The sequence below is a fragment of the Bos indicus x Bos taurus genome, chromosome 11 (genome assembly GCF_003369695.1).
Source record: "Bos indicus x Bos taurus breed Angus x Brahman F1 hybrid chromosome 11, Bos_hybrid_MaternalHap_v2.0, whole genome shotgun sequence".
Taxonomy (NCBI): Eukaryota; Metazoa; Chordata; class Mammalia; order Artiodactyla; family Bovidae; genus Bos; species Bos indicus x Bos taurus.
In genome coordinates, this window is record NC_040086.1 from 47,975,748 (window position 1) to 47,996,069 (window position 20,322).

Genomic DNA, 20,322 nt, shown 5'->3' on the forward strand with positions numbered 1-20,322 from the left:
GAGGGCATGGCAACCAACTCCAGTATTCTTGCCTGGAGAATCCCACGGACAGAGGAGCCTGGCAGGTTATGGTCCATGGGGTCGCAAAGGGTCAGACATTACTGAAGTGACTTAGCACCCCCACGGTCTATGCAGACTGTTGCTGCTGCTAAGTCACTTCAGTCGTGTCCGACTCTGTGCATAGACGGCAGCCCACCAGGCTCCACCGTCCCTGGGATTCTCCAGGCAAGAACACTGGAGTGGGTTGCCATTTCCTTCTCCAGTGCATGAAAGTGAAAATTGAGAGTGAAGTCGCTTAGTCATGTCCGATTCTTCGCGACCCCATGGACTGCAGCCTACCAGGCTCCGCCGTCCCTGGGATTTTCCAGGCAAGAGTACTGGAGTGGGGTGCCATTGCCTTTTCCGATGCAGACTGCAGGACCACACAAACACACGCATACACACAGGCACAAGGCATGTAGGAATTATCCCCGTTGGAAATTGCCATGGCCTGAACAAAAGCTGTGACACTGGAGATGAAAGGGGAGGGCTGGAGTTCCTTAAAAAATTGAAAAGTTACAACTGTTGGGACTTGAAAGGAGAAGGGAGAAAGAATGATGCCCCGGTTTTAGTGACTAGGCCATGGTGGAGACAACAGAGGGGAGGAGCAGCTCTAGCGGGAGGAAGCGGTCGTTTCTGGCTCGCTGCATGTGAGGTGCTTACGATCTTAGGAAAGTGGTTATAAAAGTATCTTGCTTGGGCGGAGATACAGACTTCCGGACAGTAAGGAGATCAAACCAGTCAATCCTAAAGGAAATCAACCCTGAATATTCACCGGAAAGACTGAAGGTGAAGCTCCAATCCTTTCGCCACCTGATGTAAAGATCCGACTCTTTGGAAAAGACCCTGCTGCTGGGAAAGACTGCGGGCAGGAGAAACGGATGACAGTGGATGAGATGGTTGGATGGCATCACCCGACTCAACAGACGTGAGTCTGAGCAAAGTCCGGGAGATGGTGAAGGACAGGGAAACCTGGCGTGCTGCAGTCCCTGGGGTCACAAAGTCAGACACGACTGAGGGACTGAAAAAACAGACTTCCGGGACAACAAAATACAGATTTAGGTGAGCAGGTGCAGCTGTTATCACCGGGTTCAGTCAGTAAGTTCGCATCCTTCGGAGGAATCACCTCTACGCCTCAGAAAAACACACCTAGCTCCTCACCTGGGTCCACAAGTCCCCTCCCCGAAAGTGCGCGATTGCGTCAACCTTTCTGACAAAACCTCCGCCCCGAGTCTGCGCATGAGTTCGGCGCATGCGCACCAGGCTCCCCGCGGCCGCTCCCTGCTCCTGGCGCCCAGACTCCTTGCCTCTCAGCGGCCCCGCCCAGGCGGCTGCCCGTGACCTGCCACGGCGCGGGGAACGGAAAGCCGGGAGGGGCGAGACGAGGTCAGTTCGCCATGGGGCTGTTTGGAAAAACCCAGGAGAAGCCGCCCAAAGAGCTGGTAAGGGCAGCGGCGGCGGCACCGGAGTGGGTGCGTTTGCGTGGGGGTGCGGTGGAGTTGGTAAACGACTGGACACTTCCACCGCGGCTGGCTAGGTGCCGCTCGGCCCCCATTTCCGGGGCCTCCCACTCGACCGAGGGGCCGGAGGAAGTCTTTAAGGAAGCGGCTGTGGGGAAAGAGAACCCCGGAGTCCCATTTCCACAAGGGGGCCGAGGGCCGGGTGAAGGGGTTCCGTGGTATCGGCTAGGGGCGCGGAGGCAGCAGCGCCGGCCCGGCCTCTGGAACCCCTTCCCCGGCGCGCGGTGGTACGTCCCGCGCGGAACCTTTAGCTGGCGCAGGCCCCGCCCCCTCCCGGCGATCTGCGGACGGCGGGCGGACCTGCAGGGTCCCTAGCATCTTCCCTAGGAGCCCATCCCGAAGTCGAGAAGGTTCAGGCACCTGTCGTCCCTTCCCCGCAGCCGCGCCTTATTGAGAGGGAGACTCGGGGTCTCTTTCCTCTGCCCTTCAACGTTGACAACCAGACGCACAATGATAGCAGGGACCCTACTTTTGGAAGAGTGGTACCTTAGTAACTACATCTGGTGTAGAATTCTGAATCTCCCTGTCAACTTCCATCACTTCCCGATACTGTGGAGCGCTTTAAGAGTGCCCTGCCGAGTCCGGAGCCTAAGTTCGTATCCAGGTTCCGCACATAATCAGCTTTGTGATCTAGGGAAAGTTCATTTCTGCGTGCCTTAGTCTTGTGTGTTGAGTAGGAATGACAGTGTATCACTTTAGAGTCATAGAAGACGGAAGGACGTTAAGTTTTATTAGCTAGTAGTGTGCTGCTGCTGCTAAGTCGCTTCAGTCGTGTCCGAGTCTGTGCGACCCCATAGACGGCAGCCCACCAGGCATCCCACCTGGGATTTTCCAGGCAAGAATACTGGAGTGGGTTGTCATTTCCTTCTCCAATGCATGCATGCATGCTAAGTCGCTTCAGTCGTGGCCGACTCTGTGCGACCCCATTGACAGCGGCCCACCAGGCTCCTCTGTCCACGGAATTCTCTAGGCAAGAACAGTGGAGTGGGTTGCCATTTCTTTCTCCCAGCTAGTAGTGCTAGTTTCGGTAAATATGTTTGTTTTAGGCCGCCCCATGCGGCTTGCGGGATCTCAGTTCCCTGACCAGGGATCAAACCAAGTCCGTGGCAGTGAAATCCGGAACCCTAATCACCGGACCACCAGGGAACTCCCAGAGTAAATTATACATCAAGGGTCCCCAACCTCTGGAATCTAATTCTTGATCTGAGGTGGAGCTGACCCACAGTACTCGTATTGCTCTTCAGTGGTTCTGAAACCATCCTCATCCTCCTTCAGTGGAAAATTTGTCTCCCACGAAAACAGTCCCTGGTGCCAGAAAGACTGGGGACCGTTTTTGTACCTTACTTTCAAAGTGCAGACCAACAGCATCACCTGGCACCTTGTTAGAAATCTCAAGCCCCATCTGTTGAACCATAATTTGAATTCTGACAACATCCCCGGTGATAAGTATGCATATTAAAGTTTGAGAAGCATTACAACACCCAGTACATACTTATTCATAATGGGAAAAAAAAAAAAATCTTTCATTTAATAGGTGATCTCACCTGTTCAGCTGTGTGTGTGTGTGTGTGTAAGTCGCTCAGTCGTGTCTGACTCTTTGTAACACCATGGACTGTAGCCGGCCAGACTCCTCTGTCCATGGGATTTTCCGGGCAACAATACTGGAGTGGGTTGTTTTTTCCTTCTCCAGGAGGTCTTCCCTTCCCAGAGATTGAATGTCTCCTGCGTTGCAGGCAGATTCTTTACAGTTTGTGCCACCAGGGAAGCCTGTTCAGCCCTAGCAGGCGTATTTCAAACCATTGTCATGCATCAGGAGGTTGCTGGCACATCCTGTGTGTGTTGATGTTGATTGTATTCAATAATCATAGGTACTAAAACAGTGTTGTTGTTCAGTTGCCATGTCGTGTCCCACTCTTTGCAACCCCAAGGACTACAACGCCAGGCCTCCCTGTCCCTCACCATCTCCCAAAGTTTGCCTGAGTTAATGTCCATTGCATCGGTGATGCCATCCAGCCATCTCATCCTCTGATGCCCTCTTCTTCTGCCCTCAATCTTTCCCAGCATCAGGGACTTTTCCAATGACTCGGCTGTTCACATCAGGTGAAAGACCCTGATGCTGGGAAAGATTGGAAGGACTGATGCTGAAGCTGAAACTCCAATACTTTGGCCACCTCATGTGAAGAGTTGACTCATTTGAAAAGACCCTGATGCTGGGAAGGATTGGGGGCAGGAGGAGAAGGGGACGACAGAGGATGAGATGGCTGAGGGCATCACTGACTCGATGGACGTGAGTCTGAGTGAACTCTGGGAGTTGGTGATGGACAGGGAGGCCTGGTGTGCTGGAATTCATGGGGTCACAAAGAGTCGGACACGACTGAGCGACTGAACTGAACATCAAAAATTCAGTTCTACGACAAGCATCTTAGAATACATACAAGCCACAAAATGTTCATTATATTATGCTATTCAGTTTGCAAAGTAATGTCATACTCTTACTTCATTTAAGCACCCTAGTTTCTGTTTTACCAGCGAGTAAAGCTGAGTAAGTTGCCCTAGGGAACTAATATTTACTGTTCTAGTGTCTACTCCAGTCTAGTATCTGCTCTAGTATTTTGGTCAGTTCAGTTCAGTCACTCAGTCGTTTCCGACTCTTTGCGACCCCATGGATTACAGCACGCCAGGCCTCCCTGTCCATCACCAGCTCCCAGAGTTCACCCAAACTCAAGTCCATTGAGTCGGTGATGCCATCCAGCCATCTCATCCTCCGTTGTCCCCTTCTCCTCCTGCCCCCAATCCCTCCCAGCATCAGGGTCTTTTCCAATGAGTCAACTCTTCGCATGAGGTGGCCAAAGTACTGGAGTTTCAGCTTCAGCATCAGTCCTTCCAACGAACACCCAGGACTGATCTTCTTTAGGATGGACTGGTTGGATCTCCTTGCAGTCCAAGGGACTCTCAAGAGTCTTCTCCAACACCACGGTTCAAAAGCATCAATTCTTTGGTGCTCAGTTTCTTCACAGTCCAACTCTCACATCCATACATGACCACAGGAAAAGCCATAGCCTTGACTAGACCGACCTTTGTTGACAAAGTAATGTCTCTGCTTTTCAATATGCTATCTAGGTTGGTCATAACTTTCCTTCCAAGGAGTAAGCGTCTTTTAATTTCATGGTTGCAATCACCATCTGCAGTGATTTTGTTATCTTCAATGTTTGGCCTTAGTTTTGCTGTTCATAAAATGAGAAGATTCTGAGGAAATAGTCTCATTACCATTTAAACTAGTGCAAACTGTGCAGTAAGATTGATAACTACTGATCTGAGCTGTGGCTGGATGATCTTGATTATTCCCATTTCTCTTACATAACTTTTTCTTTCACAAAATCCCTTTCCATTTTGTAAGTTAATGAAAAAATTTTGATGGGTTTAATGGACCTTTTTCTCTGACATTTAAAGACACATGTATAAAGTTTCTGTAGTTTTTTGATAAGTGTTTCTGATGACTGAATTTTTATGGCTCTTCTTCACAACACATGTTTTATGCAGTTAAATTCAACAGATATTTATCGAGCATTTCCTTTGTGTAAGACATTGCACAAGGATTTAGTGAATAAGAAAAGGTCTTTGACCTTCTGGAGTGTACAGTCTATAATGTGTATGCACATTAATATCACTGTGTTAGTTGTATATAATTATATTAGTTTAATATAATTAACATAGTGATTACAAAAGAGACTCAATGGACATGAGTTTGAGTAAACTCCAGGAGTTGGTGATGGATAGGGAGGCCTGGCGTGCTGCAGTCCATGGGGTTGCAAGAATCGGACACGACTGAGCGACTGGACTGAACTGAACTGATAGGGTTCTGTCTAGTTATACTACAGACGGGTGTAACTTACCCTAGGGGTCACAGAAGGCCTCCCAAAGTAACAATTAAGCTGAGACTTGAAGACCAAATTCAGAAAATATATTCTTTAACTACTTTTCTGACTATTGTTAACATTTGGGGAAAGCAAGATTTTCTGGTACTTGTGTGAAATTGTTGTTCCGTTAGTTGCCACCTTTTACATAGTTATTGAATTGTTCCAATTCATACTTCAATGCTTCTAATTATAGATATACTTTAAGTATAAACAAAGTAGGATTTATCATTTTTGGGTGTTAATAAAATGGACATTGTGCTTAATCAGCATTATTGGGAAGATTTGAATGTAGGGCATCCCAAAACTAGTTACTGTCCATTGTGATAAATATCTATTTGTTACATGATCAGTTGAGTATATTTGTGTGGGTCTAATTCTAGGCACTCTATTCTGTTCCATTGATCTGTGTGTCTATTCTTTAGACAACTACTCTGTCCCAAATATTGTGCCAAGTTGCTCAGTCATGTCTGACTCTTTGCACCCTAATGTACTGTAGCCCACCAGATTCCTCTGTCCATGGGATTTTTCAGGCAAGAATACTAGAGTGGGTTGCCATTTCCTTCTCCAGGGCATCTTCCTAACCCAGGGGTTGAACCTCCATCTCCTGTGTCTCCTGGATTGCAGGTAGATTCTTGACCTATTGAGCCATCAGGGAAGCTCGAATACTGTAGCTTTATATTAAGTCTTGAAATTGGGTAATAGGGCATCTTCCAGCTTTGTTTCTCTTCACTTTTATCAGGGCATTTGCCTTTCCATATAAACTTTTAAATCAGTTTGTTGATATCTACAAAATAGACTTTGGTGATTTGATTGAGATTGCATTGTATCTACAAATGAAGTTGGAAAGAACTGATATCTTAATGTTCAGTCTTCTAATACATGAACATGGAATATCTCTCCATTTATTTATATGTTTTTTTTTCCTTTCATTAGTGTTTTGTGGTTTTCTACTGGTAGATCCTATACATATTGTTAATTTATACCCAAGTGTTTTATTGTTTTCTTTGGTGCTCTGCTAAATGTTTTTAAATTTTCTGATCACTTATTACTGTGTATTTGAAAGTGGTTAACTTTTGTGTATTAACCTTATGCCCTACGACCCTGCTGTATTTGCTTGTTAGTTCTTGGAGTCCCTGGTGATTTTTTTGGATATATGTATGTGTATGTATATATATATATATCCAACCCAAAGAATCAACAGAAAATATCACTTTAATTGTTTTGTCCCAAATTTGTATACCTTTTATTTCCTTTTCTTATTGTGCTAGCTAGGACTTCATTACACATTGAATAGGATTAGACAGAAATTATATCCTTGCCTTGTTCCTGATATTAGCAGGGAAGGCTTCTAATTTCTTGCCCTTGGTTATATTGTTACCTATAGTTTGGGGTGGAGGAAGCTGCAGTTTTTAAAAGTTAAATTGAGGGATTTTCATTTTATTCACGTTTATAATTCAGTTTAGTCACTCAGTTGTGTCAGACTCTTTGCAATCCCATGGACTGCAGTATGCCAGGCTTCCCTGTCAATCACCAACTCCTGGAGTTTACTCAAACTCCTGTCCATCGAGTTGGTGATGCCATCCAACGATCTCATCCTCTGTCATCCCCTTCTCCTCTGGCCTTCAGTCTTTTCCAGCATCAGGGTCTTTTCAAATGAGTCAGTTCTTCACATCAGGTGGCCAAAGTATTGGAGTTTCAGCTTCAGCATCAGTCCTTCCAATGAGTATTCTGGACTGATTTCCTTTAGGATGGACTGGTTGAATCTCCTTGCTGTCCAAGGGACTCTCAAGAGTCTTCTCCAACACCACAATTCAAAAGCATCAATTCTTCGGTGCTTAGGTTTCTTTATAGCCCAACTCTTACATCCATACATGACTACTGGAAAAACCAAAACTTTGACTAGATGGACCATTGTCAGCAAAGTAATGTTTCTGCTTTTTAAGGTGCTGTCTAGGTTGGTCATAACTTTTCTTTCAAGGAGCAAGCATCTTTTAATTTCATGGCTGCAGTCACTATTGGCAGTGATTTTGGAGCCCCCCAAAATAGTCTGTCACTGTTCCCCTTGTTTCCCCATCTATTTGCCATGAAGTGATGGGACCAGATGCCATCATCTTCGTTTTCTGAATGTTGAACTTTAAGCCAGCTTTTCACTCTCTCCTTTCACTTTCATCAAGACACTCTTTAGTTCTTCCTCACTTCGTGCCATAAGGGTGGTGTCATCTGCATATCTGAGGTTATTGATATTTCTCCCAGCAGTCTTAATTCCAGCTTGTGCTTCATCCAGCCCAGCGTTTCTCATGATGTACTCTGTATATATGTTAAATAAGCAGGATGACAATATACAGCCTTGATGTACTCCTTTCCCGATTTGGAACCAGTCTATTGTTCATGTTCAGTTCTAACTGTTGCTTCTTGACCTGCATACAGATTTCTCAGGAGGCAGGTAAGGTGGTCTGGTATTCCCATCTCTTGAAGAATTTTCCAGTTTGTTGTGATCCACACAGTCAAAGGCTTTGGCATAGTCAATAAAGCAGAAATAGATGTTTTTCTGGAACTCTGTCATTTTTTCAATGATCCAGCAGATGTTGGCAATTTGATATCTGGTTCCTCTGCCTTTTCTAAATCCAGCTTGAACATCTGGAAGTTCACGGTTCACGTACTATTGAAGCCTGGGTTGGAGAATTTTGAGCAGTACTTTGCTAGCATGTGAGATGAGTGCAGTTGTGTGGTAGTTTGAGCATTCTTTGGCATTGCCTTTCTTTGGGATTGGAATGAAAACTGACCTTTTCCAGTCCTGTGGCCACTGCTGAGTTTTCCAAATTTGCTGGCATATTGAGTGCAGCACTTTCACAGCATCATCTTTTAGGATTTGAAATAGCTTAACTGGAATTCCATCACCTCCACTAGCTTTGTTTGTAGTGATTCTTCCTAAGGCCCACTTGACTTCACATTCCAGGATGTCTGGCCTTAGGTGAGTGATCACACCATCATGATTATCTGGGTCATGAAGATCTTTTTTGTACAGTTTTTCTGTGTATTCTTGCCACGTCTTCTTAATATCTTCTGCTTTGCATGAAATGTTCCCTTGGTATCACTAATTTTCTTGAAGAAATCTCTAATCTTTCCCCTTCTATTGTTTTCCTCTATTTCTTTGCATTGATCAACGAGGAAGGCTTTCTTATCTCTCCTTGCTATTCTTTGGAACTGTGCATTCAAATGGGTATATCTTTCCTTTTCTCCTTTGCCTTTCACTTCTCTTCTATTCACAGCTATTTGTAAAGCCTCCTCAGACAACCATTTTGCCTTTTTGCATTTCTTTTTATTGGGGATGGTCCTGCCTCCTGTACAGTGTCACAAACATCCGTCCATAATTCTTCAGGGACTCTATCAGATCTGATCCCTTGAATCTGTTTTTCATTTCCAATGTATAATCGTAAGGGATTTGATTTAGGTCATACCTGAATGGTCTAGTGGATTTCCCTACTTTCTTCAGTTTAAGTCTGAATTTGGCAATAAGGAGTTCATGATCTGAGCCACAGTCAATTCCCAGTCTCTTTATAGTTTTTGCTGACTGTATAGAACTTCTCCATTTTTGGCTGCAAAGAATGTAGTCAGTCTGATTTTGGTATTGACCATCTGGTGATGTCCATGTGTAGAGTCTTCTCCTGTGTTATTGGAAGAGGGTGTTTGCTATGAGTGGTGCGTTCTCTTGGCAAAACTCTATTAGTCCTTGCCCTGCTTCATTCTGTACTCCAAGGCCAAATTTGCCTGTTATTCCAGGTAGCTCTTGACTTCTTACTTTTGCATTCCAGTCCCCTATAATGAAAAGGACATCTTTTTTGGGTGTTAGTTCTAGAAGTTCTTGTAGGTCCTCATAGAACCATTGAACTTCAACTTCTTCAGCATTACTCGTCGGGGCATAGACTTGGGTTGCTGTGGTATTGAATGGTTTGCCTTGGAAACAAACAGAGATCATTCACGGAGAGTTTTTATTGTGTATATAGAATATTGTCAAATGGTTTTTTCATGTCAATGCATATGATTTTTCTTATCTATTGATGTGTAGTGGATTATGGTGGCCAATTTTTGAATGTTGAACCAGCCTTGCCTACCTAGAATAAATCACACTTGGTTATGGTTTATAATTCTTTTTATATAATTTTGCATTCAATTTGCTAACATTTTGTTGAGTATTTTTGCATTCATGATATATACTGGTCTGTAGTTTTCCCTTCTTGTAATGTCTTTATCTCGTTCTGATACTAGGATTATGCTAGCCTCGTAGAATGAGTTAAGAAGTATTCCCTCATATTTTCTTGAAGATTTTGTAGAGAACTGGTATTTCTTCCATAAGTCTGGTAGAATTCAGCAGTGAAACTGTCTGGGCCTGTTACTTTCTTTGTTGGCAAGTTATTAACTACTGATTCAATTGTTTTAATAATGATAGGCCTATTCAGATAATCTACTTCTCATGGATTTTAGTAGGCTTTCAAGTAGTTGGTCCCTTTCATCTAATTTACTAAACTTGTGAGCATAGAATTGTTCATAATATTCTTTCATTTTTTATTCTCCATGGACTTATTAGCTGATGACCCCTTTTGTACTTCTGATATTGGTAAACTTGTCTTCTCTTTTTTTTCTTTGTTAGTTTGGCTAAAGGCTTATTTATTTTACTGATCTGTTTAAAGAGCCCAAATTTTTGGCTTCATTGATTTTGTGTTACTCTCCTCTCTTCAATTTCATTGCTTCTCTTAATTTTTTAATTTCTTTTTTTCTGCTTGCTTGATGCTTAAATTTCTATTCTTTCTTTCGTTTCCTAAGGTGGAATCTTAGGTTATTGATGGTTAGATCTCTTGTTTTCTAATACATGCATTTAATGCCATAAATTAATTTCCTAATGCTTTTGCTGCATCCTGTACATTTTCATAAGTAGTATTTATTTTCACTTTCATTTAATTCAAAATAATTTTAGATTTCTATTGAGACTTTTTCTTTGACCCATCTGTTATTTATATTTATGGTGTTTAATCTCCAAATATTTGGGGATTTTTCTGGTACTGATTTCTAGCTTCATTCCATCATGGTCTCATAACACAGTTTGTATGATTTCTGTTTTTTTAAATTGTTGGAGTATGTGCATTATGGCCCAGAAAGAGGTCTGTCTTGAGAAGTGTTTGCCTGAAAGCTTGAGAAGTGTATGCATTCTGTTGTTAGAATATTCTGTAAATGTTAACTAGATCAAGTTGATTGATAGTTCTGATTAGGTCAGCTATATCCTTACTTATTTGCTCTCTGTTCCATCTGTCAAATTATATCAAGAGAGGTTTTGGTATATTGTAAATGTTGTGTTTATATGGAAATGTTGAATTACTCTTTTAAAAGTGTATCACAGTGATTTGATACCTGTCAATGTTCATTTATTTGGAGAAGGAAATGGCAACCCACTCCAGTGTTCTTGCCTGGAGAATCCCAGGGACGGGAGTAACCCCAGTGGGCTGCCGTCCCTGGGGTCACACAGTTGGACACGACTGAAGTGACTTAGCAGGAATGTTCATTTATAATCAGACATTTTTATTTCAGACATTTTTATTTTCTTTCTCCTTGAAAGGGGAATTTCTTTTTTTTTTTTTACATTGTACTTTCTCCCATAGATTTCTCCTAAAGTAATACTTCTATGCTTAAAATAATTTATTATACTTAGAACAAAAGTATGTACATACTTTTTATGATAAAAATACTCAGAAAACTAGGAATAGAAGGAAACTTTCCTAACATGATAAAGGTCATTTATAAAAATTTGCAGCTAACATGATACTTAGTTATACGTTATAAATTGTGAAAGATTGAAAACTTTTCCCATAAGATCAGGAGCAAGACAGAGATACCAGCTTTGCTACTACTAATCAACATTGCATTAGAAGCCCTAGCCAGTGCAGTTGGGCAAGAGAAAAAAATAAAAGGCATCCACACTTATAAGAAGTAAACCTGTTAATTTGTTGATAACATGATTCCACAAATAGAGCACTCTAAAGATTCCTGATGCACCAGAAAATTAGTTGTAGGTGATTCAACAGAGTTGCAGGTTTCAAGGTATTTTAAAAAATCAGTTGTGTTTTTTACACTCACAGTGAAAAATCTAAAAAAGGAAATTTTGAAATTTCATTTACAGTAGTATCCAAAAGGATAAAATACGAGGAATAAATGTAACCAAAGAAGCAAAACATTTATACACTGAAAATTGCAAAAAAGTTGCAAGAAGAAATCCCAAGTTTATAGATTGCAAGACTTAATGTTGTGAAAGTGTCAGTACTTCCAAAAGTGATCTGCAGATTCAGTGCAGTGCCTATCAAAATTCCAAATGTCTTTCTTGGAGAAATGGAGAAGTTGAGCTTCAAATTCATATGGAATACAACAAATTCCAAATAGCCAAAGCCATACTGCAAAAGAAAAACAAATTTGAAGGACTCATAGTTCATAACTACAAAACTTACTATAAAGCTACTGTAATTAAAATAGTGTGCAATTAGCATAAGGTTAGATATATAGATCAATCAGTAGAATAGGATTGAGACTCCAGAAGTAAAACCATACACCTGTGGCCAGTTGATTTTCTGTAAGAGTGCCAGGATCATTCAGTGAAAGATTGTCTCTTCAATAAAAGGTCTGTGACAAGTGGGTATCCACATGTAAAGAAATGAAGCTGAGCTCTTATCTCACTCCATACACAGAGATTAACTCAAAATGGATCAAAGACCTAAATTAAAGTCTTTGACCTAAAACTATAAAACTCTTAGAAAAAAATGTAAGGGTGAGTCTTCATGACCTCATATCTGACAGTGGATTCTTTTGTTATAACACCAGAAGCACAAGCAACAGAAGAAAGACAAATTGGAATTTCTCAGAATTAGTGCCTTTGTGCACCAAAGGACATTATCAAGAAAGTGGAAAAGATGACCTGTGGAATGGGAGAAAATATTTGCAAATTATATGTCCAGTGAGGATCTACTATCAGAATATATAAAAAATTCATACACTCAACAATAAAAAGGCAACTGAACTTAAAAATGGATAGAAGACATTAACAGACATTTCTCCATGGGAGATACATTGAAACAAATGGCCAACAAGCACATGAAAAGGTATTCAGCTTCATTGGTTATTAAGGAAATGCAAGTCAAATTCACATTGAGATACTCTTTCAATAGTTTCAGCAGATTTGCTGTAATTAAACAGTTGAAAAATAACAAGTGTTGACAAGGACATGGAGAAGTAGGAACCTTTGTACATTGCTTGTGGGAATGTAAAATGGTGAAGCCCCTTTGAAAAAGAGTTTTGGAGTTTCTCAAAAATATAAAATAGAATTAACGTTTTTTGTTCAGTCACCCAGTCATGTCCGACTCTTTTGCGACCCCATGGACTGCAGCATGCCAGGCCTCCCTGTTCCTCACCATCTCCAGAAGTTTGTCCAAGTTCATGTCCATTGCATGGGTGATGCCATCCAACCATCTCGTTCTTGGATGCCCTCTTCTCCTTCTGTCCTTGGTCTTCCCCAACATCAGGGACTTTTCCAGTGAGTCGGCTGTTTGCCTCAGGTGACCAAAATTATCACGTGACCCAGCAATTCCACTCCTATGTGTATACCCAAAAGAATTGAAAATAGTTACTCAAACAAATACTTGTGTTTGTTCATAGCAGCACTATTCACCAGAAAATGAAACCAACCCAAATGTTCATCAGTAGATGAATGGCTAAATAAGTGGTGTTGTATGTACATACCATGCAATATTATTCAGCCATAAAAAGGACTGACGTATTGATACGTGCTACAACATGGAGGAACCTCAAAACCACTATACTAAATGAAAGAAGCCAGACATGAAAGACTGCATATTCTATGATTTATTTTATATTAAATATCCCAAATAAGCATATCAAAAGATTAGAATAGCAAATTAGTAGTCACCAGAGAATGGGAAGGAGGGTGGTCATAGGGGAAGATTATTTATAGGGTATAGTGTGTTCTTCTGACACACTGAAAAAGTTCTGAGACTAGAGGGAGTTGGTTTTCAAATAAAGTGAAGGCACTAAATGCCACTGAATTATACATTTTAAAATGGCTAAGTGTGTGCTATGTGATTTTCACTTTAAAAAACATATAAACCTAACATTAACTTTTTAAATTGTATAACTATGCAGTTTTAAGTTCTTTAATATTTCATTTGGGAATTAGAGTTGTTGTATAATAAATATTTTATAGATTTTGTTAAATAGTGGTTTTAAAGTCATTATAAATAAAATTTATTGACAATTCATCCTAAGGGTATGAATTTTTTAGTGCCGTTTAGTTCATGTATCCATGGATAAGTGCTAAAGGGTTCAGCATCAATTCCATTCCTGTTTTATTTTTATTTTTGACCTTAAATCCCACAACCATTGTTTATTATAAAGGTTAACCCTGATCGTCATGATTGGTAGAATTTCTGGTAGTAATCGTGGGCACCAGGGTCTCCAGACTTTTGAATTTGCAGCTATTAGCAGTGTTCAATGTCCTCATCTTGGTTGAGGATGTCTTTGATCTTTTTTTTTTGGAAACCTATCTACATATTTCTGACAGTAAGATCACCAGGGGTTTGAAGGTGAACTGGTGGATTGCAAAAATCTGGGGTATGTGACCACCACCCTTCACATGGACACTGAGGTCCATGCCAGCTAATTGCTCCTCCCCAAGAAGTAGAACCGTTGCTGGGAGCTTGTATTATAGCTGTGCATGGGTGGATCAACTCTGGGGGTAACCCATTCACCTACAGAGACTGTTGCCCTCTTTGCAGTGTGCCGTGACTATGGCCATCTTCTTGTGTCTGAAGATCTGTGCCAGGTGCCAGGGGCCCTTGGATGACATGACACTGGTGTAGACAAGAGATCTTCATTGTGAGGTGCCTCAACTAGAAGAAAGTCCTATTTTATGTTTTATTAGACTTGAATGTTGGGAAACATTGTTAATATTAATAAGTAGATGGTAGTGGAAAGGATTTTGTACATCAGCATCACATAGTTCTTTGAACTTCTGGATCATATGCCAGAAAGCACATATTGATTTAATGTAAAGTTTAGTTTTAATGATTTATCAACTGATAAATGATTTTCCTTCATTTTTGAAATTGAAGGACTAGGGAAAAATGCGTAAAAATGTGGCAATCATGAGTCATTCACTACTTTCTCAACACCTACACCAGTATTTCTAGTTGGCTCTATGTTAAGTGCTTCAGAGGTTTTTGCCTCTCAGGGAAATCTATCATAGTAAAAGACATGGAGGCTGGAGAAATATTTCTTCTGTAAAATGAAGTGGTGTAATTGTTAAAGGGAAGAAAGAAAAGGTGAACTTTTATGACACAGGTACAGCAGTTTTTAAAATAATTATGTATAGAAATAAAAAAATCTGTTGCCCATAAAACCTTTCTATCCCCATGTACCTCTTGAAAAATTGTATATACCTGCAGGGTGTTGAACTCTCTCAGAGATTTTGTACAAAGTGCTTCATACTGCCTTCAGAATAGGAATCTTTGAATAGTTTGAGAATTCTATGTACTATGAATAAAAAGACTAAAAAAAAATAGAATTTGGCCCCAAGGCAGTTTCTTTCAAAATAAGCTTATTTTGTTTCTAGATTGTGTCAGGATTAAATGTAAAATTGGCTTCTCTTATAATTCCTTTTCTAAAATTTTTCCCAGGTCAATGAATGGTCATTGAAGATAAGAAAGGAAATGAGAGTTGTTGACAGGCAAATAAGAGGTAAATTACTATTTTATGTCTCTTATCCTGTTGCTGTATTTTGCATTAGTTCATAAAAATAAGCTGAATCTACATGCAGAAAACATAGTTTATATTATTTATAGCTCTAATTATTTGCTTTCTAATTATAAGAAAAATAAGATATAATCAACTCAAAGAAACTTTACATTTTAAAAGAAGTAAATCTTTCCTGGAGCCTGAAATTCAGCTATTCAAGGGGAAGGGACCATGTTCATTCAGCTCTGATATCCTAGAGTCTAGGTTCGTGTTGGAAACAAAGCAGGTGCTCACGTTCTATGATAGAATAATGGCCTCCCAAAGATGTCCATGTCCTAATACCCAGAACCTGTGAATATGTTACCTTACATGGCAAAAAGGAACTTGCACATTTGATTAGAGATCTTGAGATGGGGAGATTATCCTGGGTTCTCTGGGTGGGCCCATTGTAATCACAAGAGTCCTTATAAAAGGGAAGCAGTATGTTGAGGAAAGGAGTTGTGACCACAGAACCAGATGGTGGAATGGTTTGCTTTGAAGATGAAGGAAGAAGACATAAGCTAAGGAATGCATTTGACCTCTAGAAACTAGAAAAGGCAAGGAAATGGATTCTTTCTTGAAGCTTCCAGAAGAAATGCAGCTTTTCCAACACCTTGATTTTATTATATATTTATTTGTGGTTGCTCTGGGTCTTTGTTGCTGGGCGTGGGCTTTCTCTAGTTGTCGTGAGCAGGCTTCTCTGCAGTGGTTTCTCTTGTGCAGCACAGGCTCTGGGCGCATGGACTTCAGTAATTGTGGCAGGCGGGCTCAGCAGTTGCCGAGTGTGGGCTCTAGATCATGCAGGCTTCATTAGCTGTGGCACACTGACTCAGTAGTTATGGCTCATGGGCCCTAGGGTGAGCTCAGTAGTTGTTGTGAACAGGCTTTAGTTGCTCTGTGGCATGTGAAATCTTCCTAGACCATGGGTCAAACCCATGTCCCCTGCACTGGCGGGTGGGTTCTTATTCACTATACCATCAGGGAAGTCCAACAATACTTTGATTTTAGACTTCTGTTCACCAGAATTAAAGAATAAATTTTTGTTGTTTTAAGCATTTAAAAAAAAACACCTAAATAAACTTCTTCCTATTATAAAGAAATGGTTTTATGGAAGTCAGATTAAATAAATTGTACACTCATGTTCATAACAGCATAATTATCAATAGCAGAAGGTATAAATAACCCAAATTTCTACTGACAGATGAATACATAAACAAAATGAAGTATATACATACAATGGGATATTTATTCAGTCTTTAAAAAGAAGGAAATTCTGATACATGCTAGCACATAAATGAGTCATGAAAGCATTATGAAGTAAAATAAGCCAGACACAATGGGACAAATACTCTGATTACACTGAGTCTAATTTATAGAGAAGAAAGCAGAATAATGATTACCAGGGAATGTGAAGAAGGAAAAATGGAGAGTCACTGTTAATGTGAACAGAGTTTCAACATGAGATGGAGGGAAAGTTCAGGACATAGTGGTGATGGCTGTACAACAGTGTAAGTGTACTTGATATCAATGAACTGTATATTTTTAAATGGTTTGCATTCATCAGTTTATGTACATAGGATATCAGTTATATGTGGAATGTAAGCTATGATACAAATGAACATAACTATGAGACAGAAACAGACTCAGAGATAGAGAACAGACTTGTGGTTGCTGGGTGGTGAGGAAGGTTTAGGAGAGGGAAGGATTGGTCACATGGTAATTAATTCTGTATCTAAATAAATTTTGGGGGGGGTGGTGGGCATTAGGAGAGGGAAAGATTGGTCAAGTGGTAATTAATTCTGTATTTAATTTTAGATACTAATTTTAGCCATGATAGCATTTTCCACAGCACTGTACCATTTTACATCCCTGACATCAAGGACTAAGACAATCAGAAACAACCACAGGGACTTCCCTGGTGGTCCAGTGGCTTAGACACTGTACTTCCACTGCAGAGGGCCTGGGTTTGATCTCTGGTCATGGAAGTAGATCCCACATGCCACCACTAAGACTTGGTATGGCCAAATAAATAAAATATTTTAAAAATAACAAAGAGAAGCAACCACATGTACTGAGGAATATAGGTGGTCACTGTGCATGCCCAGGGAAATACACAGGTTCTGAAAAGACCTGAAAAGGCTAAGTTTACATCTCAGGATGAACTCAGTACAGAGATACCCTACAGCAATAAAACCAAACAAAAAAGCCTGTCAAACCCTGGGGAAGTAGGGAAATCTAATTTCCAGAGTTATCATCTTAAAAAGCTTAAATGTCCAGTTTTCAAAATAGCAACAAGATCACAAGGTATCAAAAAAAAAAAACAGGGAAGTATGGACCATTGAAAGGAATGAACAGAAAACTTCCCTGAAAAAGACCAGATTGACAGATTTACTAAACAAGACTTTAAAACAACCATCTTAAAGACATGCAAAGAACTAAAGTAAGGTGGAACAAAGTCAAGAAAATGATAATAAGCAAAATGGAAGTATCAGTAAAGAGACAGAAAACATGAACAAGAAGCAAAAGGAAATTATGCACTTGGAAAATATAATATTCAATGAAAAAATTTCTATAGTTATTCAGAAGCAGAGTTGAGCAGGCAGAAGAATTAATGAACTTGAAAATAGTACAATTGAAAGGGTCAAGCCTGAGGAACAGAAGGAAAAAAAAAATGAAGCAAACAGAGCCTAAGGGACCTGTTGGAAACCATCAGTTGGGGCAGCATACACATTGTGGATGTCCCAGAAGGAAAGGAAAGAGAGAAGGTGCAAAGAGATTATTTGAGGAAATAAAGATAAAAACTTAACATATTTCATGAAAAATGTGAATATAACCACCCAAGAAGCTCCACACACTCTAAGGTGGAATAAACTCAAGAGGCCCATGCCAAGGCATATTATAATCAAACTATAGAAAGACAAGGGGTGAATGTTTAAAGCAGCAAGAATGGCTTGTCACATACAAGGGATCCTGAATAAGACTTTCAACAGATTTCTCATCAGAAATATTGAGCGCCAGAAGGAAGTGAGTTTATATATTTAAAGTGCTGGAAGAAGATACCTGTATATCAAGAATCCTATATCCAGCAAAACAAAGGAGTGACCGTCCTACTTAAACGAAAGCTCATTGGGTGTGTTATCACTAGACCTGCCTGGCAAGAAATGCTAAAGCATGTCCTTCAGGTTGATAGATAGTAACAAACTGTTACTGTAGATAGTTACAATAGATAGTAACTTGAAGCTATAATGAAAAAATAAATATCTCCATTAAAGATAAATACATGGGCAATTTTGAAAGCTAATATTTTTGTAACTTTGGTTTGTAACTTCATTTTTTGTTTTCACATGATTTAGGAAACTTGTGCATTTAAAAATATGTTAGGCTTTATTTTGTAACATATAGTGCAGAAAGATGTACTTTTGTGACATTAGTAACTGAATGGGGGTGCAGACAAAACTGTAAAGAAGTAAAGATTTTGTATAATATTAAAGTTAAGCTCATATAAATTCAAATTAGTGTTATCACGTTAGTATATTAAGTGCATTTACCATGATAATCACAAAGAAAGTAGCTGTAAATTATACTCAAAAGCAAATGAAAAGGAACTTGAAATAAGACACATAAGCACAGAAGAAGATAATGTAGGAAATCAAAGTTAAAAAACTGTAAGACCTACAGACAAAAGAGGCAAAATGGAAGAATTAAGCTCCTGCTCATCAGTAATTACTTTTTTTAAATTAATTTTTGTTGGCATATAGTTGCTTTACAATGTTGTGTTAGTTTCTGCTGTACAGAAACTAACACAACATTGTATACATATATGTATACAATGTATACACATTGTATATTATGTATATTATATGTATACATATCTCCTCTTTTTTAAAGATTTCCTTCCCATATTAATTACTTTAAATGTAAATAAATTAAATTCTCCAATCAAAAATAGATCTTGGCAGAATGGGAGAAAATGACCCTAGTGTGTCCTGTATATAAGAGATTCACTTTAGATCCAAAGATACAAATAGGTTTTGAAAGTGAAAGAAAGGAAAAAAGATATGCCATGGAAATAGTAACTTAAAGGATGGAGGTTGCTGTACTAATATAAGATAAACTTTAAATCAGAAAAGATTATAAGAGTCAAAGAAGGACATTATATTTTAACACAATAAGATGTAACAGTTACGTACATCTATGCACCTAATGACACATGGTTAAAATATATGAAGCAAAGTAGATTCTACAACAGTAGTTGAAGACTTTAATATAACTCATTTTCAAAAGTGAATATATAACAATCAGACAGATTAGTAAGGATCAAAGATGACTTGAACAACACAACAATCAACTAGATCCAAGAGACATATATAGAATATTCAATGCAACAACAACAGAATATACATTCTTAAGTGCACAAGGTACATTATCCAGGATAGATTTTCAAATTGTGGATGAAGAAGTTAAATTATCTGTTTGCCAGTAATGTGATCTTACATGTATAAAACCCTAAAGATTTCACAACCCAACTATTAGAACTAGTAAATGAATTTAGCAAAGTAGCAAGATACAAAACAAAAATCAGTTGTATTATTCTGTATGCTAGTAGCTGGAAAAGAAAATTAAGAAAACAGTGCCATTTATAATAGTACCAAAAATAAAATACTTAGGAATTACCTTAACCTAGGAGGTGAAAGGCTTATGATGAAAGCTATAAGATATTGCTGAAAGAAATTAAAGGCATAAATACATGGGAAGACATCCTATATTCATGGATTAGAATAATTAACTGTTAAGATGTCGTAGCAGTCAGTGTGATCTATAGAGTCAATGCAATCCTTATCAAAATCCCAATAAAGTTTTTTGAAGAAATGGAAAAAGATCTGTCCTAAACTTCATATGGGATCTCAAGGGATTCCAGAGAGCAAAAAAAATAAACATTGAAAAAGAACAAAATTGGAAATTCACACCTCTTTATTTCAAACCCTATTGGATATTTACAGAACATTTTAAAAATGGGCAGA

The 20,322-nt window shown here is 39.5% G+C and overlaps 1 protein-coding gene across 2 annotated transcripts in view; it reads left to right on the forward strand.

Moving 5' to 3' along the window:
- The first annotated feature begins 1,306 nt into the window (after nt 1-1,306).
- CHMP3 (charged multivesicular body protein 3) overlaps nt 1,307-20,322 on the forward strand; it is a 40,844-nt gene continuing 21,828 nt past the window's right edge. Inside the window, exons 1-2 of one of the 2 annotated variants that reach the window (XM_027555500.1) lie at nt 1,307-1,481; nt 15,205-15,265. In XM_027555500.1, coding sequence (XP_027411301.1) covers nt 1,437-1,481; nt 15,205-15,265 — 106 coding nt within the window. In that variant the 5' untranslated portion in view covers nt 1,307-1,436. The remainder of the gene's footprint in view (nt 1,482-15,204; nt 15,266-20,322) is intronic. The other variant, XM_027555499.1, reaches the window with a different exon arrangement.